This window comes from Vollenhovia emeryi, unplaced genomic scaffold (genome assembly GCF_000949405.1).
Source record: "Vollenhovia emeryi isolate VEMERY1.0 unplaced genomic scaffold, V.emery_V1.0 DF939150.1, whole genome shotgun sequence".
Classification (NCBI taxonomy): domain Eukaryota; kingdom Metazoa; phylum Arthropoda; class Insecta; order Hymenoptera; family Formicidae; genus Vollenhovia; species Vollenhovia emeryi.
The window spans coordinates 665,655-692,429 of NW_011967216.1; the positions used below are offsets into that span (position 1 = coordinate 665,655).

The following is a 26,775-nucleotide window of genomic DNA, read 5'->3' on the forward strand; positions in this document are numbered from 1 at the left end:
TATATTTATAAATGTATATATATATATATATATTTAGCTACTTAAATATATATTTTTCCCTTATTCATTCACTTCATTTTTCATTTATATATATATATATATATACTTCTCTTCTGTATATATATACCTATATGCGTGAAAGTGTGTGTGTGTGTGTTTGTTTGTGTGTCCATGTATCGTTTCTATCGACGCGCATGTACCCCGCCTCCTCCTCCTCCCCTCCCCTCACCCCTTTCCCCTTACATTCTATCGTTTAATCGTAATTTATCCGTAACTTATAGCTAGTAGTGAATTCTTTGTCATTCTCGATTTTATACCACTCCCCTCCCGTTGCTGTTGAAAACGGCGCGATTCTCTCCCTCCTCCCCCTTTTCCAACCTGTGATCCGGGGCGTTTGTATCTTTAAAATATTCTCGCCTAAGTGCGCGCGGGGGGTGATTTCCGAAATGAAATGTCCGTCCCTAACCGTCGTGTCTAAATTTAAAATTCACTTTGCTCTATTTAAAAATCCCGGATTGCACGGGGGCTGATTATTGCGGTGTCTCCCGGCGTTCGGTATTTTGTACTCGATTCCGCTCATGTATTTGGCCGATTATCTGCCCGTGATCGAAATAGCGTGCGTAGAGCCCGTATTTTTCGCTTGCTGCGCTGCACGCGCGTATACGACGCGAATTTGCTTGCCCGAGGTTTAACCGTTCGATTTTTCATTTGCTCGCGCGAGACTGTGGAAAAGAGGGAGAGAAAGGTCGGAGGGGATAGAAGTAAAAGATTCTATCCCTTCAATGGTACCGAGTCATAGTATCCCTCCTAGTATCCCCCGTCCCGAGCGTCGATGTGTGTCAATCGGTTGTTCGATCATCGAGCGTTGCTTAGCGATAATCGTTACAGCTACCGACAGCTCTCTAATCCCTATCGTTATTACTATCATTATTATTACTAGTTTCATTATTATTTTATTACTCTTATTATTATTAATATTATTATTATCATTAACGTTGTTACTAATCATTTGTTTAGCGTTAATAAATATAATTTATTAAATATAGGAACCATGTTTCTGGGTCTTACTTGCTCGTGCACGCGAATCGTGTCGATGACGGGCACACCGGGGGTTTATTATGCCGCCTTATACACACCGTCGTTTTCCCTTCCGTCTGCTATCTTATTACGCCTTTCCTTTCTTATCAAATTGCGGAAAATAAAGAACATGAAAAAAAACGTATGTGCCAAGCCCGTGTGTACGTGTGTGTACAGTGCGCGTCTGTCACGTGTCAATGTGTGTGTGTGTGTGTTTTACGTGTGTACGTATGTGAATATGTGTGAATGACAGAGAAAATGGCAGAGAAAGAGTATCGTTTGTGTGTGTGTGTGTGTGTGTGTGCGTATGTGTACGTGTGTGTACGTGTGTGTCAAAGTGCTTCTTGAATTTTCCTCCATTCTTTTGTCGCTTTTCCCGAAAAGCGTCCCTCTATTACCCTTTCCACGATCGCCGTCGAAACCGCTGAACGATTCGCGACACACATACATACACACGCACGCACGCACGCACGCATGCACGCACGCATGCACGCACGCATACACACCAGCACGCACGCAGGTCCACATACACGCAGGTCCATGGAAAACCACGTGCACACGCGCGTCAAAACGAGAAAGAGAGTGATAGAGACAGTCAGATATCTATATATATATATATATATTTATGTATATGTGTATATATATATAGATGTATGTATATATATATATATGAATATGTACGTACGTATTCGTAACGATGGCGGCGTTTTTAGTTTCGCGCGCCGCGCACCATCTACCCTACTACGCCGCGCCTAATAGCGTCCGCTTGTATCTTCCTGCTTCTTTTTTCTTTTTTCTTAGTAACTCTGCTTTAAATCTTTATTATTACTTTACATAGGAACGTTTAAGTTAACCCACCTCGACGCGCGTCGTTCCGCGTCGCACGACGCACTTTCCCTCCGGAACTTGCCGTACTATCCTCTCCTGGAAACGTACCGCGCACATCGTCCCGAGACGTGCACCCAAGATCGGCTCGATCCGATCGAGCCGCTGACTGATCGACCGACCGACCGACCGACCGACCGACCGACCGACCGACCGATCGACCGATCGACCGACCGACCGACCGACCGACCGATCGGTCGACCGGTTGTTGGATTGAACCAGCAAGGAGGATTTCTCGATCGCGCTCGTTCGATCGCTCTCCAGTCGATTCCACCAGGCTAGCTCGCCTTCGTCGAGTCTCTCTATCCTTTTACCATCTTTCCTTTTTTTTTATTATTAATCTTTTTCTTTTTTTTTCGTGCTACGAGAGGAACTTTGGAGAGCGCGCATCTTCACGGCGCGCGCTGCGCGGGATTCGCGTTACAAAAATAATAGGCGAATCGGGGGCGCGGGGCCAGGGGGCAGGGAAGCGGTGGAGGGTGGTTGTGCTGGCGGTGCATAAACGACGAAATTAAGAGAGAAAACCAATGACCGTCCGCCGTTCGTGCCTGAGTAATGTGCCTCCCTTTCCTGCCCCCTCTCCTACCGCCACGGGGCAAATGCCCCCGACGGGGTGCCCCACCGAAATGGACACCCGTGCCTGCCCGTTGATCGCCGGTTAGGAACATTGGCTCGTTCACTGCGACGTCCTCGAGTCCGACCTCCTCCAAGCGACGTCCATAGGTTTTCGTCTCTCCCTCTTCCGCCTATTTTCGCATTACGTCTTTCTCTTGCAGTCCCTTTCTATTGTTATTTGGTGCCATTTTCAACGCGCAACTTTCCCGTCTTTGAGAGAGATGGTAGACCAATCCCCCCGAGCTCGTCGGTGTCGTTTAACGTGCACCTGCGAGGGCGGTGACTTCTTGCACCAGCTTCTGCCGTTTGGGATCGGGTCCATTGTTGTTGTCCTGACTACCTGCCCTATCACTGACCTGTGACTGACCAGTCGTGCTCTCGGCGGCCGCGCGAGCGGCCAATAGGGTGATCTGATTGACGACGTCCTCCATCTCGTCGGTAAGCGGATTCGTTTCCTCGCCGGATTGTGCGCCACCGTCATATTGTTGCTGCTGCTGCTGTTGCTGCTGCTGCTGCTGTTGCTGACGCTCTTGGGCAGCCTCGAGACGCGCTCGGTGCTGCAGCGTCTCGGCATGACGACGCCACTCGTTCACGGTGGCGTAGGTGCGCGTCGATACGCCAGGCTCGCACAACGAGCAGGCGTAACGCGCCTGCACGAGGCGCAGAGCACCGCGACGCTGCTGATTGCCCAGGTAGCAGGACCGCTGGTGCGCCAGCAGCAACGACTCCTGCGGATACGCGCGGCCGCAACGACGACAGACGAGGCACAGTTCGGTCTCCACCTCGCGACAGTGTTGGGGCGGCCCGTTCTCGTCGGCGCCGCACGGCGGAGCCGGCAAACGGACCGTCTCCAGCCCCGGATGATTCGGATCTTGCTGCAGGAACGCTTGCATCAGGGCCCGCGGCACCTGCACCTGTGCACCACCCTCCACGTTCAGCGGCATCATAATGCTCCCGAGTAGACCGCCGCTCAAGCCCGCAGCCGCTACTGGAAGCAAATCGTAATCGGTTCTCGTTAGAATAGAGATTGGTCCTAAACAGATCGTCCTAACGCGGGGCCGTTTGCCTCCGATCGCCGCATCAGTTCAGTTTCGGGCGCGTTCGCGTCCGTCTTATCTTGAAACTGAGCTCATGCCGCCTTCGAGGTAATCGGCTCGTCTCGCGCGCATCTTTACAAGTTTCATATCATTGCATCAATCGTAACCTTTTACAACCCCCGTGGCGCAAAAGCAAATTTGCGGGGTGGGGGGGGGGACAGAATACCAGTACTCTAGAACGAATATGTATGCGAAACACTTACAATTTATTTGCGGGATTGCTATATAAACGTCGGGATTCGCGTTCGATGGCAAAACGTAAAGAGGATGCGGGATAAAAGTTACCTGAGCTCTGCAAGGGATAGACAGCGAGGCTAGATGGCACATTCGTGCGTAATTGATTTGTGCCAACTTAGTTGTCATAATAGCATCCCCGCCGTAAACGGGGGAGAATTTATGCGGAACCTGTTTTCGCCCGAGCGAGACAGGTAAATTGGTAGTTATTAGCGGGCCCGCGGGCCGATGCGCATTGACGGGATAATTCCTGCGGCCGTCTCGAGGGGGCCCGAGGGATAGTCCAGTCCGATAGTCCGTGAGGCCCATGTAGCGAGAGGCTCTCCCAGATATGCCCCGGCAGGATGATTAATTCTAATTTCAGGATCACGCGCCGCGGAGTGTTGCCCTCTTTCCCTCTCCCTCTTCTTCATTTCTTCCCCCCCTTTCTTTTTTCATTATTCGGAAACGTTGGTCGTGCGAGCGGAGGGAAAAGCGTTAAAAAGTACGACGACGAACCAGCCCGACCGACGTGTAATCGGACGTGTGATGCAACGCGCGCGCGCGCGATCGCGAGGACCGAGGGAAGGACGCGGCGCGTCGACGTCGATTAGGCGGGTTGACAGGTTTACGCAGTGACGCGCGCGGCTATATCGCGCGTATCGTGTATCAGATGAGGAGTCGTTACGAGGCAGGAAGTGTTAATGATACCCCTGCTCATTCGTTCGACGCTCGGTTGTAATTATCAGAGTTGGTGGGAGAAGGACGAGGGAGGCGAGTGGTGCAACGGGGGAGGGGGGAGGGGGACGAGAGCTCTCTCCCTCCCTCTCTCTTTCTCTCTTCCGTTCCTCTAGTTCGTCTCTCAACGTCGGCGCGTGGAATTGATAGTTATTAGATGGCGAGACCGGAGTACCAGGACCCCGTCCGCGCCCGGTTCCGCTCTCTCTTTGTCGTCTAATGAGAATCCCTGGCGCACGCACGGCAGTCCACTGTTTGACTAACACTTCTCTCTCTATTTCCTCGCCTCTCCCGGTCACCTCGCTCCTTCGCTCCCGCGTATCTCGCGCTCACGTGGATTATGGTTCGCCTCGATCGGGCGAGCAAATAATCCGCGTTTTTATGTTCCGCCATCGAAAGAGCCCTTCTCGGAAAGAGGAGGCACGGCCGTGCGCAGTAAAGAAGGGAGAAAAGTGTTACGGATAAATAGGGGATTAGCGCAACAACATTGGACACGGTGTATAGTTCTGGTCGCTCGTCTGCTCCCTTTACGGCCCCGCAGCGTTCGCGGGAATGTAGCAAATTCATTTACCGCCGGCCCACGGACTCGCTTGTCCGCGGTATCGGAGGCTGCTCGCTCTTCTTGTTTGATATAATCGGCTGAATAATGATCGTCGGGCGCTCACGTCGCAAATAACGCGTACGCGGCGAACGATGGGGCATTATTGTGGAATCAGAATATCGTAAACACTCGAGGCGCAAAAATCGCGAGCCACTGGCTCAAGTTCAACTTGATCCACGCGAACGTTCGTGAAATCATTTCTCGCTTATGCCGCTCGCGGGGCGGGGCGGGGGGGCATTTTTCTTCTATAAAATTAAAACGTTCAAGATGACGGCGACTGTGTCTTCGCCATTTATCGCTGACACGCTGGCGAGTATCGGTGTGTACGAGTACGTAAAAAAAAAAAGGAAAGAAAAACGTTCCGTCTTATCGCTCAAAAGTTATCGAACTGATAAATATGGTGCCTTTGCGCGGCGGCCACGGCGCACTTTGGAATTCTAAAAATACCCTCGATAAATCATCTCTCCCGCGATCGAGTTCTCCAGGGTCGATGAACAATGACGTTTTTTGTCACCTCGCTGAATCTCGCGCGGCATAACTCAGCCGGAGGAAACGGGAGTTGCTAAACGACGCGATTCCTTGAGCCGATAGACTTCCTCCTCCGCCGTCGGCCCTCCGCTACGCGCGGGTCGGCCAGCGCCAAGGTATATAATATAATAAGGAAGATTGTTAAATATATATAACGCGCACAACGGCGCAGCTGGGTGATCTCCGTGTGACACCCTTGAAACAATCGAAACGATCGAGGAGAGGGATTATTACTCTTAATGAGCACTGGTTATTTCTTTGAGTGGCTCTGATTCGTCCTCCCTTTTCCGTCCTCCGTCACCTTCTCCTCCTCGGCGGTCACGGAGCCTTTGCCGCGCGCGCGTATGTGTGTGCGCGTACACGCGTGCGAATACGCGGAGAAGGAACGCACACGCGCGTGTCTCTCTGCACGCGCATCACTTTCGTCTCCGTCCTCTCGGAGGGGCTCATTTGCGTACGGATTGAGATAGTAGTGCCTTGGTACTGTCGCGATGTGTGTTTTTGTTTAAATGTGTGACCGGCGTGTACGCGCGCGCGCCCGCGCGAGATTCTGATTGCCGGCCGCTCCCAAGTCCCCAGTGGTCGTCATTGCGACTAACTCTCATTATTTAATTTCATGCCACTATGCTTTAATCCTTAGCGCTGGGAATTATTCTGACCGTGATACTAATAGAGCGCATTTATATGGTGCTCGATACGCGCAGACAGCTCCTACTTGAAACGGGCCTTGTAATGAGCTCGAAATGTCCTTTTCTTTTCCATTTATCAAGCGATTAATAATATATTTCCGCGTGTGTTCGTCGCAGTCGCAGCCTCTATTTAGGAGAGTTTCCATAAAATGAACGTACATTCCTTCTTTTAGGTACAAGTATCGAATATATTCGTTTGCGTTGAAATGTACGTCGCGCCGTACGTAGGTTTAATTTACTTAAAATAATACGAAATCAATTGCTTATGAAACGCGCCGTAAAACAATGTGCTCATAAAGTTGTATTTCTTAAACCACGTAATCGATAGTATGGCAAAGTTATTTTCTGGGACAATCGCTCTCACCAGGCCCTTAAACGTATTCTTCCTAACTCGGTTGCCTTCGTTTAATTGTTGCAGACTCGAGAGAGAAGCCTCGTCGCCGTCCACGGCATTCCTGCGTGAGAACCGCTGGCCTCAAGATTGCTGCGACATATGCTGGAAATTTGTTCGGCGGGAATTTACGAGCGAGTTTCCGTGTCAGAGCCAATACCTGGGCTCTCTGCGGTAAGTAGGTATAAGTCTGTATATCCTGGCAGCCATAAACTCGCATTCGAGGACCGTCCAGAACGGAATAATCGGGAATGTCGTTAGTTAGCGCGTTCAGGAATTTTAACGGCCGTTTGGGAGGCGCGCGCGCGCGGAAAAACGCAATCCGTCATGCGCGTCACTGTCACCGCTCGAAGTGGCATGCCGTCGAACGACCGGCCACTTCGCGGATCGCCGACTGTGTGGAGAGTGTGGAATTGTGAATCGTGTTGCGCGCAAATCAGTCGAATCTCCGGAGAAAGATTTTTAACGTCAACACCGTGAGATTATGAAAAAAAAAATAACGGCCGTACAAAAGCCATTGTTACGTGGATGTAGATGGGGATGAGAAGATGAGAAATAATCTCGCATTCGATTTCCGATTGTCTGAACAGTCAGGCGTATCTAGCTTCTTAAGCCTTTAAAACAGTTGAAAGTAATTTCAGTTTAGTCTCTCTCTTTCTCTCTCGTCCAACTTTAGCTACGCGAGCAATGAGCGGTAAATATATTGATATCGCCAAGAATGCGTTCCTTTATCATTAGCCTCTTCGCGCTAAGAGGACGTGACGCAACGGAAAAGGAGAGTGCGGGAAAGAGATCGAGATTGAGTTTCGGAATGCGTCTCGGGGTCCGGTATGGTATCGCGGCGGCGAAACACGCGATATTTCACATCGCTCGAGGTGATAAACGCGATCGGTTTTCCCATAGACGGGGAATATGCAAATCCCGAACGTTCGCCACTTTGCGCCTGGATCTCGCGTTCGCCACGTTTAATCGCCGATTAAACGGTGATCCAGATTAACGTGGAATCTTGAACGCGCGCGCGCGCCCGCCCGCTCAATCCGTCAGAGCGCGTCGCGGGTGAAATCACGACCTGGCCGAGAATGATCTCCGCGCCGGAGGGGAGTGAGTGCCGCAGGGAGGATCAGCGCGGAGTCCATAACTGCCCGTTACGCGAAGTATGCACAACGGTGCATTCCACGTGCGCACGCTAGCGCGTTCTCACATGGTGACCACCGCACACGTACGTAGGAAAACACGTCGTGAACGTGGGCGTGCATTCCTGCCTTCGCATTATCTCCTCCTCGCTCGTTCTCTCTCTCTCTCTCTTCCTCCTTTTCTCCCTGCTCCTCCTCCTCCTCCCCGCCTCTCCCGCGCTTTCTTCGCGTGTCTCTCTTTCCCGTTCACGGTTCTCGGCTCTCCCTCTCCCTCTCGCGCCCGACGGCCGACCACATGCGAGAAGGAATCCTCTTCTCCTTTTTTATTCCTCATCCAGACCCGTTATCGTGGATACCATGGCCCGGAACGACTGTTTCACACCTCCGCTCGCGCGGGAATTAGGAAATAAATTAGCGGTCGGGCTAATTTCGTTATCTCTCCCGATGGCCGCCTCACCCCACGCTTAAGACGTCAAGGCCCGATGTCGGGGGCCCCGAGAGACCCAATGTGGGACCCGAGGACACGATCGAAATCGTGTCCCGGCACACCGCAGGATCAATGGCTCTGCGCGCGCGGAGCGCGGCGAGTGAGGCTTCGTTAAAAACGGGTCAATCCCGATTAAAACGACGGCGAAGAGGTAAGCTACGGTGCTGATACTTGGCCCCGGCCATATTCGGAGAATCGCGATAGCCACTCTTGTAATTAACCCACGGCGGAGGAGATATTTCTGAGAAGTGGCATGAGAGATGTCATAACTTACTCGCATATTCGTTTAATCCGTGCGTATAGCACTGGGCCTTTTACGACATTTTATAGTTACGTGATTAGAAATGCGCTACAGAAACGGACGAATATAATGGTTAATGGTTATCCGGGAAGTCCCCTTTCGCGATACTTTAATGCGCGGCTATTCGAATGTATCGTATTTTATTGAATATCACACTTTGGAATTTCACGAATTAACACGCACGTCCCGTGTTATAAATTAATATTTAATAAAATAAATGTGGAAGTAGGTATTCAACTTATGAGTTGAGGTAAAATTTTTTTATGTTAGTAAAGAGAAGGGAAACATTTACGCTGAAAATTACAGCCTACGTCCGAAGGAACTTATTTCGATCAATTAAATTTAATACTTATTATCGCTTTATTTGCGCGAGATAAATTCGATAGAAACGTAAACAAAGTGATACGTATGCCCAAAGATCGAACAGCCGTCCTTAGTCACCTGCCCATCCGAGCGACTTTAATACCTGGGCGATGTTCGATGCAAGCGGGTTCCCCTCAGAAAATGTTGGATGTCGGGAATCACGAGGAAGTCGTAATTTCCACGCGAACGAGGCAGGCCCGAGTGAATTGACGACGGCTTATCTCGCGGCTCGGCCACGAAATCGCTTCGTACGCATATCGGACAAGATAACGGCGCCGGCGTATCGATAAATTCCGCTAATTAATTATTGACGTGTCTCGGAGCTATTTTTGCACTCGCTCGGGCCCTCCGCGCGCAAAAGCGAGTCTTTCTTTCGCCTCCGCATATACTGTTTTTTTTTCCCCATTCCGAATCTTCCTCTCGCCGATAAGATTATAGAGCCGGATATTTTGTTTCTTTTTCCTTGAATAAAATTTGCTTAGAAATTTCTATAAAACACGAATTAATCAACGCTTAGTTATGCCATTAGCAGATTTATATAGTGAAACGTATTGGATTCAGTCAATTTTTCGTACATATTTCACGTTGATAAGTGATTTTTTTTTTACGCGTACGATTTGTCTCAAATTGCAATCGATCGCATATCGCTGTCGAATCAGACACGTTAAATGATTATGGTAACGTCGATGTTGCTGGATAATGCTCAATCTCAGAGACGTATGCGCAAGATATGAGATCCGTGTGTGGCCAGAGGCAGGTGTGTGTTCCTTTGACATTTGTGTCTGTCATTTAATATAGTAGCGTGAAGCAGATACCTTGTACGAATGACGATACGAGTGTCCATAGGCGTGGTGTAGTAACATAATTCGTATAATAATCGGCGAGAGAGTTGCGTCAGGACATCGCACTCCGTAGGAAGTAAATTGGAAATAAAAGCGCCGAGCTCGATCGCGAGAATGTCCCGGTTGACGATTTTAATTGTTGTTGAGATCGCATAAGCGCATTTTCCTGGTTGAAGATAACGATTCTATGTTAAACGTTTCGCCCAACCGTTATGACTGCAACAGACATCTGGATCAAGCGCTTTAGCGAGCCTTTTAGACCTCGGACTCCCGGCGCAGGTGACGAATCACTCGCAGCATCGCGCCTGCGGACGCGACGAGGATGCACCGGGAGCCAGAAGGTGGAGTTCGCTGTCAGGTACTTGATTTCTCGGCATCTGACGAAGAGGTGGAGAGGTCTTCGACCGGTAGCCTAAGTCGAGGAGCCGTCCCTAAAGAGGCACCGGGGTCATTAGCGAACGGAACATTTATCCTTGTCCTTCATTTCTCCTCTCTCCTCCCTCCTCTTTCTCTCTTTCGCTGATTCTCGCTCTTTCCCTCTTGGTCGGGTGTTCGCACTTGATTCGCCGTCGGTATCAACGGGTGCCAGGCAGGAAGACCCGTATTATCGAGTCAATTGTCTCACACCCCCCTCCCCCAGACAGTTCAGCTGACTATAAAATCATTATCACCCGTCCACCACCACACTGATCTCTTTCCCTCCTTCCCTCCCGTGCAAGCCGTTACTTCTCGGTCGACGTTGAACGCTCGATTATCCCATTAATACGACGAGTCCGTGCGTCCATCCGTCCCGGCGGATCTTTAATTATTTAAATGCAGAGCCGCGGCGGACCCGGCACGAAGGGTACCAGGCCTCCCCCCCCCTAAAGAGGCAGGGGCGGATTTGTGGAGATGCAAAACTTCGTCAACACTTGAATGTACGTACTCGCGTAGATCTTTGATCGATCGCTCGTCCTATCGCCTTTGCCATCAGAGACAGCAGCTCTTTTACTCTTGAAATGACCCTATTGTTATCTGTCGATCGTTACTTAATTTTTTTTAACGATTAATAACAACTCGTTGGCAGAAATGTTAACGCGTGTCGAACGAAGCCATTCCCGTTAACTTTTATAATAGATAAAAAAAACATTCGTGTCTATGTGTTCTCAATTAATTTGTCACTGTGCTCGAACCTGCGGCTGAAGACGTTGGTTGGCGGCGCGCCGTGAGAATCTGCTTGCCATCAAAGTTTATTCCCTCTAATCCGCCCCTGCCCAAAGCGTCGCAGACTAGGCTCAGTGGGAACACGAGTAATCCTTAGTGACAAGTGGACTCGAGGCAGCGGTGTATATCCGGTAGCACTTTGGTATTTAGCTCTATAAATACGCATCGGCGTTGAGCATCGTTGACCCTGGCGCGATGGTGTATGCGGTAGGATCCACTCCGAAGCCCGAGCGGATCTCGTTAGGATTTCGTTATCCGGCGTGCAGGGATCTGGCGTTTAGCGAACGAATTACAGCCCGGGCTCGCGTTGTTGCGCTGAACGTCTTCATCTTGCGCAAACCGCGGCCGCGAATAAATACCGCGGGGATACGCTCGGGATGATTAATGGCGCGTCATTGAATTCCGCTTAACGCGGAAGAGTGAATCCAGGGTCCTTCGGCGATAAATAACGAAACGGGATCAACTAATGCGGCGCCGAGTGTTATGACTACGCACTTTGCCGTGGCCATAGCTGGCAGGGACTGACCGATCGCGACTATCATTAAGCGACGACTTAATGAGCCAGGCGCGCCGGACGTGGGAAGTAGCCTATCGTGCGGTAATTACCTCACTTCAATTATTAGACGATTACCGTGCGGTAATGGGGATCGAAAATGGGAGTGGACGCTCTCACGTGATCGCGGCCGCGATCAGCTAATAGACTTCTCCCGCTGTTCGAGTTAGGTTCGGGATAATATGCATTTCCAGGGATTTCGAGTAATTGTATTCTCCCCGTGGGAAACACCACGATCCTAAATCCACGATGGAAACGTGTACCGCCTTTTTCTCGAGTGGAAAGTTGAGTCAGTCCTAAACTTTAACGGTAAGAATCGCGCCTTCCCTCGAGTTACTCTTACATTTGAACGCGCGTTTATTGAGATACGCGATTTTATCATCGTTTACTTTCAAGCGCGATCACATTTGAATTCTCGTTTGGGCGCTAAGGGTTGTAAGGAAATGAAAAAAAGAAGAAAAAAGAAACTGAGATTCGTCTCGGCGTTGAAATAAGAGAGAGGCACAATAGTGAATCTCAATTCGCCACGAGGATTATTATTATTCGCCCCCTTAATTGCACGGCGCGGATCCGTGTCGCCGTTACAAAGTCAACCGTAAGAAGAGCAGGTCCTTCGGAATCTTTCCGGAGGGTAGACCACCGGCAAGAATGTTACGGCACAGTAATAAGAGATTTCAGCAAGGGATTAAAAAGGAGCGGTAAGGAGACACCCCTTATGCCGCGTTCTCCCCTTCGGCTCTCTTCCACCCTCCCGCCCCCCCCCCCCGCTCGCTTCCTTCTTTTTAACGGACGCCACGTCGGCGGATTAGGTCTCGTTAAGATATCGCGAAGTCGTTAAAAATAATTGTCAGTCGGATAATTAAGGAGGGCGAAACTCCTTCGAAGACGGGGAGGAAAACCGTCTTCATGACGGTCGGCCGGCTGCAGGCTCTCTCGGCTCTTCCTCGTCGTGTTCCGACGAGCCCCGCGTATTTGTCTTCACCCCGTCCCTTCCCCCTCCCCCTCCCTCGCCCGAGTACCGTACCTTTTTATTCCGTCTTCGCGTGTAACGCTCGTCAGCTCTGCCCTCGATCTGCTTACGTTCCTCGTCTCTTTATCCGCGTTTTGTTGGCACATCGTTAGGCGGCACGAGGGGGTTCGTTTCTCCACTAGGAACTGCGGACGGGGTTGAGTTCGTCTAACGGTGCAGCGGCGCGCGGCTTGTTACGATCATCAGACGCGGGCCGGAATCATGCCTCTTCGGCGGCGAACACGCCGCTTCACTTATGCATGCGCGCACCTCGCGAACCTAACTTATACGCGGACGTCGCAACGTGATACAACTTTAATGCAATCGCCCCGGGTATATACTCCTCATGGAAAAGCCACTCGGCGATTCTCTTTCTGTCGCGGAAGGAGATTGACCTTGTGCGAAGCGTTTCTTAGCTATCGAGTGACAAGGCAGGACGTTCTAATTGATTTTATGTCAGTTTCGTAGAAATTATTCAGGGAGAAAACTACGAGAAATATAAGAAAACTAAAAGAAACATAAGGGAAGTCTTAACTTCTTTATTATCTCTAATTTCGAGAGGGGGTAATAATTCATCGATTATTAGGAAGTCACTATTTCTAGACTTGCTTCCGATCTTTCTGACAATCTCAAAATAATTAAACTGGCTCCCGACATTCTAACATCTGACGCTATGCACTAAATATGCAAATTTATTAAGGCGATGTTTAATTTTATTGCTCTCTTAACGTTTTTTTTTATGAAAATTATTCAAACCCGTTTAATTTTATTTTTATCACCGTCTGGTCGACTAAAAGAAATATGCATAGACATTTCAAGCCAGTCTGACGTTTCCTCGTAAATATATCATTTTTGGGACGTGGGATAAGAAAGGTGAAAACGTCTGCTTGAACCGCGAACTCTTTTCTCGATCAGCAAGCCCTAGCCAGGGGGTTGGCCGACGGGAAGGCATTGTAAATATTAATGCGGCGGGCACACGGGCAAAGGAAAATATTTGAATAATAATTACTGAGGCACCCTCGGCCCTTGTTACGCCCTCGTATAATAAAAAGGTTCACCGGAGAAAGAAGGCGCGCACACGACGGCGGGATCGCGACGAGAATTTTCTAATTAGGAGGATTCAAGCCGACCCTGCAAACAATACCAGAAGTACCACTTCCACCCGTTCCCGAGGAGATACTTGAGGACTTTTGAGGAGAGAGATTTTAATATCCAAGACCTCGGCGTTTATTATCGCCCCTTATTATCGTCGTAGAAAAGAAAGAGATAACGAAATATGTAATATCTTCCAGCCTCGGACAATTTAGCATTACTTATTAGCAGCAGAATGGATCAAGTTATTGTTTATTATTATCATCGCGGTAGTTTTTATCCGAGCAATAAGAAACGAGTAAAACTATCGGGGTTTATTTAACAGGATTTCGATTCTTTTGGGAAAGATATAAGTGGAAATATTTGAAGAATAAATATATAATATTCCGCAATGAAAGTGCAATGCTATATAAAATCATTGATCTCGGCAATAATTCTTTAGGCTATCGTGACATTTAAGTTAAAGCTAAAGTTTCTTATTGATCTTAATCATTTAGTGGATAAAGGATAGATGAAACTTTATGAAGAACGAACAAAGCTCTTCGATTGTTGAGCAGCTTTGAGCACGCCGGTACACACGTGTGTATGTACGATGATATTTAAGTTTTCCGTATAATACACGCGAGCGTGTCTAGTACTATAGTAATGCATCAATATTCGATGTATTAACCATCGACTCGCGCGCTACGATAACGGCACAGGGTGAAAGTAATTGCGGGCAACTGGAGGGCGCGAAACTAGGACATTAATGTCATACTCTCGTACAATTAAGAAACCCTATTGCGGTGACGACTGAAACGAGAATAAATTCACCGTCCATCCATTTACCGAGCATTAGACGAGAACCATATTTTTATTCATGATAAGTAACTCAGCTAAATTTATACTAACGATTTATTCCTAATACGATTGATATACGAATTAACACTGTTTTGTTTCTTTTGTTATATTATTACAATTAATACATAAATGGTTTTAATAGTTTTTTTTTCACTTAAGGGAAATAAGTACAAGAATTATTATAGTCTGTAAAAGCGGAATATCCAGGATTTTTGTCTGTTGTTCAACGTACGTCATGTAATATAAAATGATATCATAATAATCTTATAAGTTTGCTGAGTTAGTTAGAGATGACAAGGATAAAACTAGGACACTACACTTGTCAGGTTGAATTAAGAAACCTTACTATGATGCTACGTGTCGCTCGTGCAATTATTAGATTCATCAGAATTCGTTAGGCTTAATCCGGAAGGGATTTATTTTATTATCTTTGTTGTAATGCGATTCAGCTTCAAGTATTGTCAGTAAAAGAGCAATTTATATTACAACACCTTTCAAGGTACGAGTGAAATGTTGAAAAACTAAAATGCCACGGCGCGATAAATTTATCGTCATAGTTACGTAAAACATTGTAATCGTACAACCCGAATAATTAGCGATGTTATCACAGCTAATTGAAGAAACAAACGAGCACATGTGGCGGTCGAAAATATTCTCGAGTACAATTTCTAACAGTTAATAAAACAGACCAATATTATACAAGAATTACGCAGTTGCTTCACCGTTTCCTAACGGATTCAAATTGGTACAGCCAACAGGGCGAGCTCGGGCAACCGGGCCTTGAAATTAATTAGACACCACGTCAGTATAAAAAGACGGCTCGTCGGCAATTAATTTTGCAAATTACTCGCGCATTTTCCCCGACTCGCTCGCGCAAGTCGCATTAGTTGCGTGGCAGTTACACAGCGAATTAACCGAAGGCCGCGCGAGCGTAAGAACGGCTTATCGATGGAACAATGATGATCGAGTAAACGTAACGCGTAACGAGAAGCCCGCGGCACGTTCAAAGGCCCTGCTCGGAATAAATCAAGACGGGGTTCTTGGCGCGCGCGTGGTTTTGCTTCCTTCCCGCTGACTCCCTGACAGTCATTAGGATAATCAACGAATTAGCGTTTCCGCGCTAAGGACTGGATAAGGCATAAGGAGTTAGGAGGACAAAGTGCGTCTTGACACGCGATCCCACCGTACCGTGCAGGTACAAAACACACTCGCTCGCCGGATGGAGATACACCTTTTGATCAAATTCACCCGGAATTTGCGAGCTCGCGCGCCATTTACCCCAAGCTCGCTCGTTGTCGGTTTTTATCTCGGCATTATTACTCGCGACTCGCATTTTACGTAAAGAGAAATTGAAGCGGAGTTTGCCGCGCGATGTACGACACGCAACGTTGATTTCAAATGCCGAATGTTTCGAGGCGTTTCATTCAGAAATGTTTATCCGTGCGATTGTAAATATATTTACATCCCGTCGTATAAAAGTAAGGAAATGTAATACAGGGATCGATGCGCGGGATCGGACGTTAGTTTTCAGTTAATTTTCATAAACTGCCCGTGCTGTAAAACGGCAACGATTGCTGGCCGTAAAACTCTTCGGACTCGTCGTTGCATATTCGGCGCTCTTAAAGTTTGTTTACAGCGGTGCTCGGGCGCGCGAATGTTAACATAAAATGGCAGCGTTGCTTGCGTTTATTTCGATTTCCCCCGGGGCATAAATTTCGCGATGCGCATTCCCGATTGTTCGCAGGTGTGCGCATCGTCCGGCGCCGATGCAACCACCGAAGGTGGAATTTGTTCGGCGTGTGTCCTGAGATCCATTTCGCAGATAAGACAACCCACGTGGCCAAGGAGCTTGACTATCTCATCGCTTTTCACGCCTTGGGACCGGAGGAGTCGCTCTCCTCGTCGGGTGCGTTCGTGTGTGAAATTGGGCCGAACGGGCGCTTCAACTTGCTCTAATTAAACGCTCCTTAACTCCGGTCGGAAGAGTCCGTCATCCTGATCACCGTCGCATAACCGGCACGCACGTGTGCATGCGTGCGATCTTTCGCGTCGGGTCGATTTGACTCTATTATACAGCGTAAACTTTTATCGCAATTAAGTTTCATGAACGACGCGTTTTATGGCCCCCATCTCTCTGCCAAACATATTTTTACAAAGAGTGACAGCTACATCGAGGTCAAATCCAGCGTCTAATTGTTATCAAGAATGTGATCTCGGGCGATATGATGTACCGGTACGATTTCACGGCGTGGATTTCGTATCCAGGTGATGAGCGTTATTTAAGAGCCCGTCGGCTTTAAGCCTTTAAGCACCTGACCATAAAGTCACTTGTAATTGTCCCGGCGAATCTCGGCGTTCACCCTCGCCGTCAGACATGCAAATAACTCGGGGTTAGTTAGCTAATGGGGTTGGCAGGGTCGGTGGCTCGAGCGAGTTCATTCATTAAGGGTTGATGGCTTAATTGCCAGCTCGCAGCATCACAGCCGCCCCCGAGTCGACCGCCACCGAGGCATCCTATATCCCAATCTTTCCACCCTCTCTCTGTCTCTCTCGCTTTGCGCCTCTCGTCTCTCCTCTCTCGTGCTACAGCAACAGGTTGCTCCAAGAGCCAGGAGCTACCGGTATGCCCGGTAAGCCGAGGATCCAACTCGTTTGCACCCCGAATTAAGCGAGCGAGCCGGCATTAATTAATTGTCCCAGCTTGCTCGCCGTACTGCGTTGGAAAGTCCTCCGCCCTTCCGGGCTGGGGTTAATTGTCGAGCACGTCGTTAACGCGATCTTTTCTACTCCTTCGAGGAGAGATCTCGCAGTCCCCTTCGCGATAACTTTTAAAGGACTCGCCGTGAGTTTCAATTTGCCCGCCGTGTGATTCGTCCCATTTGCAACTCAAAGCGCGTGGATTTATTCTCCCCCCCCCCCAAAAAAAACGACGTGTACGATGATTCGTTTCAATAAATAACGTTGCTTTATATAAAAGTTGACACATATCGTATAGAAAACTGTTATCGCTACCATTAAATTTGATTAACGTTTCCTTAATTCTGTAGCAAGTATCTAATAAAAATCCGTTCGCGTCTTCTTGCATAGAACATATTTTTCAAAACGTTAAAAATAATATCAGCCGATTATGCGCTATTTTAACATCTTGGGATAATTAATCGCGGATGTGAGTGGAAAGCACGAGAACTAATAAATATTTTACCACGTTCGAGGGCATTCATTCTCAATGGTATTCATTGCACACGACGTTAGCTCGTTCGCTCTTCCTACCTCTTTATTTTCGTCCGCGAGTCCGTGCCGGCATTCTTTTTTTCATTCGTTTTACACGGAGGTAACGACCATACGAATTTTCGCCATTTGTATGCGACACGGCTCAACCATCAACGTGGGTCGACGTGAATTATCGTGAGTGTCAGGCCCTACGACCCGCCCGTACGGACGGTTTAATTTAAGGTCGCCAGTTTAATTCCTGGTAGAAAGCGCATTTGCAACAGTAGCTGGAACGGACGGGAGCAAGAAGACAGAAGGCCCGAAAAAAGAAACAGAGCGAGAGAGAAGGAGCGAGGGAAGGGGGGGGCGGGGGGGAAAGAGGGATAGAAGAAAAGACTCTTTCGATTCAAATGCGCCGCTCCTTTCTTGTCGTTCGCATTGCCACGGCACGTCCGTTCGTCATGACTTTTCGGTGTATCACTCGCGTAAGAAAGACGTGAGTCACGATCAGGTGGATCGCCAAAATTCTTAAGTAAGTACTACGTGCGCGGTTTGTCTTAACGGCGAGAAAGAGGCGCGTCTTGCACTTAACGTTTAATCAGATTACGACGTAGAGGACAATAGCTGGAGAAACAGAGAGAGAGAGAGAGAGAGGGAGAGAGAGAATTTCTAAATTTATTTTATGTAACGTACAAGCCACTAATCGCGTAACCCTGGGCAAAAACGATCTTTCCGCAGTTATCCCGCAATTAATTATATCAGCACTGTAAGTATCTATATCGTAGTGGACGGGTAACTCGCTGCGAAATCTCGCGAGGAACTTAAGCTGTAAGTTCACCTCTGCCATTGACCTTATCGGGCGGTAGTATAAAAGAGAGATGTGCCGCGGATGAAAATGGTAGTACTTAGGACCATATCCAGAAATTGCCGTCTGGTCTATTTACACGCGCTCTGTGTACGAGCGCGTACGCGCGTACGTGTGTGGGCGCGCGCGCGCGTGTGTACGCGCGAGGAGAGCGGAATCTCGGGGAGAGACGAGGATGATTTAGTAATGAAGATATTAACGGACCGAAAGCGCGCCACAGAATACCGAGATTCAACTATCTAACTGCTGACATAACTCACGTTTATGACTCCGCGGCGGCCGTTTCTTTCCGCAGCCCTCGACCGACGACGCTATCCCTGTTCTTTCCTACGATCCAGTTACACGCCCGTAATTAATGCCGGCGTCGCTTGGGAGACGTCAGGAGCAAGGATCTTTGCGCTAAAATTACTTATCGAGAGCAAACCGGGTGCCATTTTCCGCGCGGTGTTCCTGGTTCGAATCTATAGATTAGCCTCTTTTCCCTCGCTTAATTACCTGGAAGCACTTCATTGTACCTAATATCCGTGTCTTTAATTATAGAGATATCTAATATCAAAATAATTGGTATACGAGCGTTGGACATTTCGCTACAGCGCTCAGGTCTTAAGAATGTAAACAGATATTATAATATAATCTTGCAATTAAATGTATATTGACCTCATCGAAATTTTATTAGGAGCCTGTATGTCAAAGTTAAAAATCCTATCATATGTGTAAAGGAAAATTTATTTCGAAGTGTGTACATCAAAGAATTTGTATAATCGAAGTCGCCTTCGGCAGCTTCAACGGATCATTTAATTGCGGGCAAATTAATGCCGTCGCTTTAAGATCACGCCACTTTGAAATCATGTTACGTTAACTTCAGTAATCAACTGTAACACGAATCTATTTCGCATAGATCGTGGGCGTTTCGTGCGCGAGATAGCTCGCTGCGATCTCGCGCGGCAGGAAGTTTACGGATATCGCGTCTCGCGGCGCATAGATCTTAATGCGAAGAACCGCCCTCTCCGCCGCGTTAACAGCAAGATGGTCCGAGGGTCGGCGACGGGAAACGAGGGGGGGGGGGGAGGACGGGGAGGCGAAAAGAGCGGAGCAGAGAATAGGTTTCAGTGGGGTACATTAGCGAAGTTATGCCCCCGAAGGCACGGCCGGCTACGCTGTATATCTTGGTTATTTTTTATTACTGCCCCTGGCAACACATAAGTGCGTGGAAAGGGCGATTTTTCCCATCTATCGGGCCCCTTCCTCGCGCGCGCGCGCGCGCGCACCGTGCGAAGAACGAAACTACGTGATATTTTCCGTCATTATTTTACACTTACATTGTGCGAGGCGTTCGTCGACTTGTAATTATTGTAATTGAAAAATTATTAATACTTTGACGTATCCGCATTAGATCTTTGTAAAGACGACCACCTATCGCTGGCCGAATTCTCTCTGGCAATATTTTCACCTTATTTTTTTTGTGCGATAAGGAAAGAATAATTAATATGTGATACAGCCAGTGCGTGTATGTACAGCGTGACAGTGATATATGTATGAAAAAGTCTGCAAAATATCGGGGATATTGGAATCGATCTCTGTAGCAAGGCGACTTAAATAAGGCGACGTTGCGCAACATTAACTACCTCGAAATCAATTTTTTTTTTCCAACGGAGATTCGTCAATGCCATTGACCCAATGGGACTCCATATGTCGGTTTCGAATCGTGTTTTTCACGCGCCACGTTTCAGGCAAGGATGATAGAGGGTATTTTCAGGGGCGAGGGTTGTTTTTTATATTTATGGCGCCGAGGTGGGGTGGTGCCCGGGAGGGTAGCATTAATGCGCGCCCTTTTTTTACGTTAATAACCATGCGCGATAGGCGAGCGTAGTGAGAGAAGTCGGGACGAGGGGTAGGCGATGATTTCACGTGGGGTAGAAGCGGCACATTTTGGAGAGGACCGCTTCTCACACGCGGTGCGAGCGCGGTATTTTGTAATTTGAAAATTTCGAATTAAAACTTATAGTCGACCCGACCGACATATTCCTTTATTTGTTTAATACAACGTTCTAACCCTATTTTTTGGGTCCTTATCAAGTACTAAGGGAGTCTTGTTCGTGTCCAGCACTCACATGTACACGCATTTTTAATTTTTATAATTCGTCCCTGTCTTATGTGACGACGATGACTCACTTAGTACTACTTGATAAGGACCCCAAAAAATAGGATCGAAACGTTGTATTAAACAAATAAAGGAACATGCCAGTCGGGTCGACTATAAGTTTCCCGTTTAAATTTTTAATCATCGCTGGTGACTGTATAAGCAAACTTACCCTTCGTTGAAAATTTCGTATGTATATTTTCCTGCTGTAGAATTTTTCAGATATTTTTACACCAATTGAACACGTCCGAACCAGGTTTTTTTTTCTTAATAACGAAACTGTTTTTATACCTGAACAAATATCTTAGCCTGCACGGCAGTCCGGCAGGGGGTTTTTCTCAGTTAAATAATGTAAATCTATTATTTTATGTTGCATGTATCCTACGTAGGGGTGAACTTGTGACTTTGTTATACGTAATGACGAAGTGGAACTAAGGGTTGCTATATCGCGAAGGTTGAGTCGATGACAGGTCGTCTGGAAAGCGGGGGCATTGAATGACGGTGGAAACTTTTCGCGTTATTTCTCTATTTCTTTCTCCGGCGGGCGATCGTCATTTCAGCAAATGACTACGTTGCGCACGTGGATCAATCATTGGAAAACTAAAACTTTTATCGGCGGCTTCCACTAACCGCACGGTTTTTCTGCACTCGTGCAATGGCAAATGCGAGGGACAATAAATGTTAATATTTAAGAAGCCGCTTGCGATTCTCTCTCGTAATAGTATCGGCGATTCGCGATATTTATTAGCAAATAAAATTATATTAAATCTGTAGTTGACGAAAGTTGTTTCGAAATCTGCGTGATTCTGATAATTTTATGCTTATTCGCTAAACTACATTAACCATTGAGAACAAAGTATAATGGATTGATACTCGATATATTAATTAATCGCGTGCGTTGGATGCGTAAGTAGAATTTCCGCGACATACTTTCCCAATCAACATTTTCCAAAGTTCAAAGGGTGTAACAATCTTATTAATTCTTTTTTTTCTTGTAATTGTAGAAGCAGGAGATACCATAGATCATTACTAGCGTGCGTATTTGAAGAGTTATTATTATCGATACGCTGCATGGAGGATCGAGGGGTGCGCTCCCTCCCCGTGGTTGTACGTACGCACTCCGATTATATGCCCCTTTATTCCTTGCGTCGCGGGGGCATGTCATTTGCGGGTGTAGGGTGGACGCAAGTGGGAGGCGACAAAAAAAATAGCTTTATGTCACGAGGGATCATTACGGACTTTTTTCAAGGGGGGTCGAAAAGTGGCAGGGTCAGGGATGACCCCTGACCTTGCGCACAGTTCGTAGTGGTCGTTTGCAGCGATCGTGTGCAGCGAGACTCGTATCGAATCGCATGCGAATAAAAGAATCGCGCGCCTTCATCTTTTTAGCAAATTAGAGAATTCTATGCGAAAGTAAAGGGCGCGGCGAAGAAAATGATCGGGAACATTCATTATACATACGGTAAATTATCATGGAGAAGGTCTACGAATTATTGAAACGTACAGGAGATATTCGTGTATAGAGAAGGTACTGATAATTTCAGAGCTGCGGGCGAAACAAGACTTTCAACGATTTGAGATTAGGAAGCTAATAAAATTTAACTCTTTAGATTCAGTTGAATTTAATTTGGACGGAACTCTAGTGAAGAATAACGGAAGAATTTAATGCCGAGGATTAGGAAATTAGTCAACAAAAGTATTATTAGAAGAAAATATAAAGTCAACAGCACACGACACTATTTCTCCTACTGGATTGCTGTACGAGAGCCAATCAGGATGCCAGAGTTTTAGATCAGGTGGCTAAATCCTGATTGGCTCTCGTACAGCAATCCAATAGGGGAGAATAGTATCGTGTGCCGCTGGCTTAAGTCTCCGTGTAAGACAAAGCTAGATTCAAACCTGGCACAGAAGGACGCAATGAAATATAAGTAAAAAGTTGGGAGGCTCGCTTCTCGACGCTTCTCCCCCGCCTAAATTTCTTTTCTCCTCGTTGCGAGCGTGTTAACAATGTTTTCCGTTCGAAACGTTTATTCGGAACGATTTAATCCCAGAGCGGGCGACGAACTCGGGGCCGGCGTGCCTCGCCGTGACATTTCGCTACACGTCGCAACCGAGACAACGGTCGCAACAGTCACGGAAGAGCATCCGTAGGACGGGGGCGGCCGGGGCGGACGAGGCGACGAGGAAGAGGCGGAGAGTCATTTCGATCGGGATGTCGTTTTCACGCTCGGCACCGTGTCTTCTCGAACGTGGCACATTGTTTAGTCGATACGTCACTCTCGCGAATCGCCGCGTACCGACGCGGCAGGATCCGCGATCCTCCGGAAGGTGTAACTGCATCTCCTCGCGCGTGTCCTTCCGCGCGCCGCGCGCTCACTTCGTCCTCTCGCCCCGGCCTCGATTCGCCTGGATCGCCGGCGCCGACTTCAAAGCGAGGACGTCTCATTATTGGACTTTCCTTCTCCTTGACATTATCCCCCGTGCGACGGCCGCCCACTTTCCACCCCGTTCTTCCAGTTTGTCGAAGAGCTTACTTCTGCGCGATGGTATACCGTGACCGGGCGATAATGACGATGCCGGGTGTAATTGGATGCCCGTCAAGCGCGGAAACTATTTGAAATATCGTGCGAAATGCGAGTTCGCGAATAGTCGTCTCGGGTAGTGTACAGCACGGTCGTAGAATGTCGTTATTGAATTTTCGTATCGCCGTAATGGGTGAAAGATATATAGGAGATGCAATAATAAGTTCATGATTTTGTAATCTCTGTGAGGAAGTTTTGTAATTGTAGTTACGTAATTACGCAAGCGTAGAAATATTTCGGGGAACTTGAACATGTGCTAAGATTTTTTACTATTATAATTAATTACTGTACGGTAATTGAAGCAGTCACTTACTGAGGTTGGCGTTTTATTAGTTTAACGTTCTTATTACTTACTTGAAGTGATACACTCTCTTCGTTTGAGAGCGATTGAGAGAGCACTTGAAAATTTACAATTTAATATTTCAAATACAAGCGCATTGAAAGAGAGTTGCAGCCAGCAAAAGGTTTTATCGTCCGGCACCTTATATATTTTAAATATTTCTCAGCTGATCATTTCACATGTTGAAGCATCCATGAAATATTGATAAAATAAACGAGGCGAACGTAGCGACAGGTAATATCGTAATAGATCTTGTCGCACGCTGTAACGATCGATATGGTACGAGACTAACCGAATATTTGCACGCTAAATGTGCAAAATGTATGAATGTATAAAATTGTATAGGCGTAACGTTGGTATATCTGGAGAAATCGATGCGGTTCATAAGCAGGGACATAAATCATTGAGCAGCCGAACGATACAGTTCTGTATCCACAAAGGTAGTACATTTATAACTATCGATTTTTTAGGCTGCCTTTATCCATATAGTCGGACGATGCTTCGCTCTATGACCATTTATCCATCGTTACGATCGTTTAAACTGCGTTTTGTCGCAACGAAATCTAGTGTGCTAAATGTACTCCTGGCTTCGTCTCATTCCGTAGGAATATTTCTGCAGTATGAAAATTCGACTCGATAGTTCGAAGAACTCTGCACAAATCTCAGCGCATCGGCGCTTAAGAATACTTGATTTGCTTTCTACCTCTTTGCGATTCGGTCACGAATGTTAAATGCAAGTGAATTGTCTTTAATTACGTATCATAGTCACTGACATATTTGATTTTTACATAATAATAATGATAAATTTATATAAAAGGATACGTCTCTCTTTCTAGTCAGCTGTAGAGTTTCTGTTGCTCTCAGGACTCGTGCTAGGGACAATACATCTTGCATGGATGCAAATTAACAATCGCGACGCGCTTATTTGCATGGAAGGGTGGGTCGCGCTCGAAGAATCTGAAGGGTGGCATCGACTAGGGCTCGCTAGGGTATTGGCAAAGAAACTTAAGACAAGCATCAGCGCGCGGTTTCGAGTTACCGCGACAAAAAGAAAATGATTCGGGGTAGGTGGGGATTTAATTCGAGGGCTAATTTCGCAGGAGACAAAAAGTCGCGCGCGTGCAGAGTGGTCGAGGCAAGAGAGTAAGAAAAAAAAAACAAAAACAGGAACGCTCGTGTGCGGTTCGAAGGGGCTCGGAAAAGTAATCAGGATGCTGAGAGACCAGCGCCGGCGCGGCGGAGGGTTTGGCGAGGGCTCGTGAAAACGAATTACAGCGATTTAAAGTTTCACCTCCTCGCCGACCACCGTCTCCACCAATCAAGCACCCTCATGCTGTCTTTTCCCTCGTGGGGTATGACCGTTCTCCGTGCTCATTCCGCGCGGCCCACCGCAGGTTGTTTCGAAGATGACAAGAGAAAAGGAAATAGTGTCACGCGGGGAGACAAATTCGCGTCGTCGTAGGTGGAAAGTTTCTTTCAACCCCCGCAGCGCGCCGAACGGTGCCGAACGCCGTTCATCGTAACGCGAAATTTATCAAAGCACATAGTAAGCGCTCTCTCTCTCTCCGTTGGACACTCGCAGCGTTCGCCGTAGGTTCGTAAATTTTATTGTGTGATCGCTGATTACCCCGACGAAACGCAGACGTCCGATAGATCCATGCAGGCAACATGTTGGCGGTGAAATTAAGATATATAATAGAGACAGAGAGAGAGAAAGAGAGAGAGGGGGGGGGAGAACTATTCAATTGTTATTGAATTACATTCCGCGAATGCATTTAACTTAAAATTTTGTCACCGTACGAGTGCAGCTTATCGCACTGTTTTGTTAAATTGCTGCCGTAAACCGTGTATCTTGCTTAAGATTGTTGTACACGGTCTGCGGAATTGTGATATTCTTATCATTGGTGCGGACAATGTTGCGGGTACAAATTACACGTTTGTCAACCTCAGTCACACTCGCGCTGCCTAAACCGCGTTACGTCGTGGCACTATCGGGCGAATCAGACACACTGATAACTTTGAATAACATTTATCGTACTGACCTGTTGATGGCCAGGACGCGACTGAGGTTGGGAGAGAGCCTGGCCTGCATGGTCTACTTGCACCGCTGAAACTGTCACAAGCATTTGGCATTTTATTTCATTGCGCTAGGGCTTCATGGTAATTTTTTTTTTTTACGGGAATAGGAAACGCGGATGGAACGAGATGGGGGGGCGGGAACCGGAAAGCAGATGGAACATCTCAGAATCACGCGTTGCCAAGGAACTCTACCTGGACTTGGAAGCAGGTCGAAAGGCTTCGCGAAATGTCGTCTTGTTGCGACCAATGTTGCGCGTTTTCTATCGAGTTTTCGTCTATTTACGCCGAAGAAACGGCATTACAGGCCAAACTCTCTCTCCGCCTCGACGCCTCCAACGTCAATATGTAGAATTCTTTCACAACCTCGTTCTGATTGCCGTCATAAGCAGTGGCCTCTACGTGGCCACTATTGTTACAAGCAGTAGCAACGCTGACACGCGACTTTTATCTCTATATCTGAAAACCTTGAAAAATGCAGGGCGATTGAGGCGGGCAAGACTGGGGTTAGAAGAAACGTGACATTTATATCTCATATGCAACTGTAAAAAATCGCGAGATATTTGCAAAAGACTCGAAGGGGCTACTTGGAATCTGAAATCCTATTGATTTATTCTCGAGAGTGTACATTTCCCTATTGTGTTTTCATTTTAACGCCCGTACGATCATACACGCTCGTCGCCGTCGTCGCCGCAGCGTTGCTACATTCAAATAGACAATGCAAATGTTGAATGTCGAGCGTCGTTCTCCAGCATCCTCCATGCATTAACATCGTATTAAATATCAAAAGTGTTGCACACAAGCAGCAAAATAAATATAATGTTCCCAACATTGTGGCGCTTAAGTGTGTCGCTTAAGCGCTGACAAAGAAATCCCCAGGTCTGGAATAATTAATCTTTTAGATT

At 47.4% G+C, this 26,775-nt stretch overlaps 1 protein-coding gene across 4 annotated transcripts in view; it reads right to left on the bottom strand.

The window, feature by feature from the left end:
* Window positions 1-251: 251 nt before the first annotated feature.
* Window positions 252-26,775, bottom strand: part of LOC105565633 (zinc finger homeobox protein 3) — a 92,746-nt gene continuing 66,222 nt past the window's right edge. Inside the window, exons 5-6 of one of the 4 annotated variants that reach the window (XM_012018989.1) lie at window positions 25,837-25,907; window positions 3,461-3,562 (exon numbers count right to left, since the gene is read on the bottom strand). In XM_012018989.1, coding sequence (XP_011874379.1) covers window positions 3,548-3,562; window positions 25,837-25,907 — 86 coding nt within the window. In that variant the 3' untranslated portion in view covers window positions 3,461-3,547. Of the gene's footprint in view, window positions 3,566-25,836; window positions 25,908-26,775 lie in introns of all 4 variants that reach the window. The other 3 variants (XM_012018990.1, XM_012018988.1, XM_012018987.1) reach the window with 3 other exon arrangements.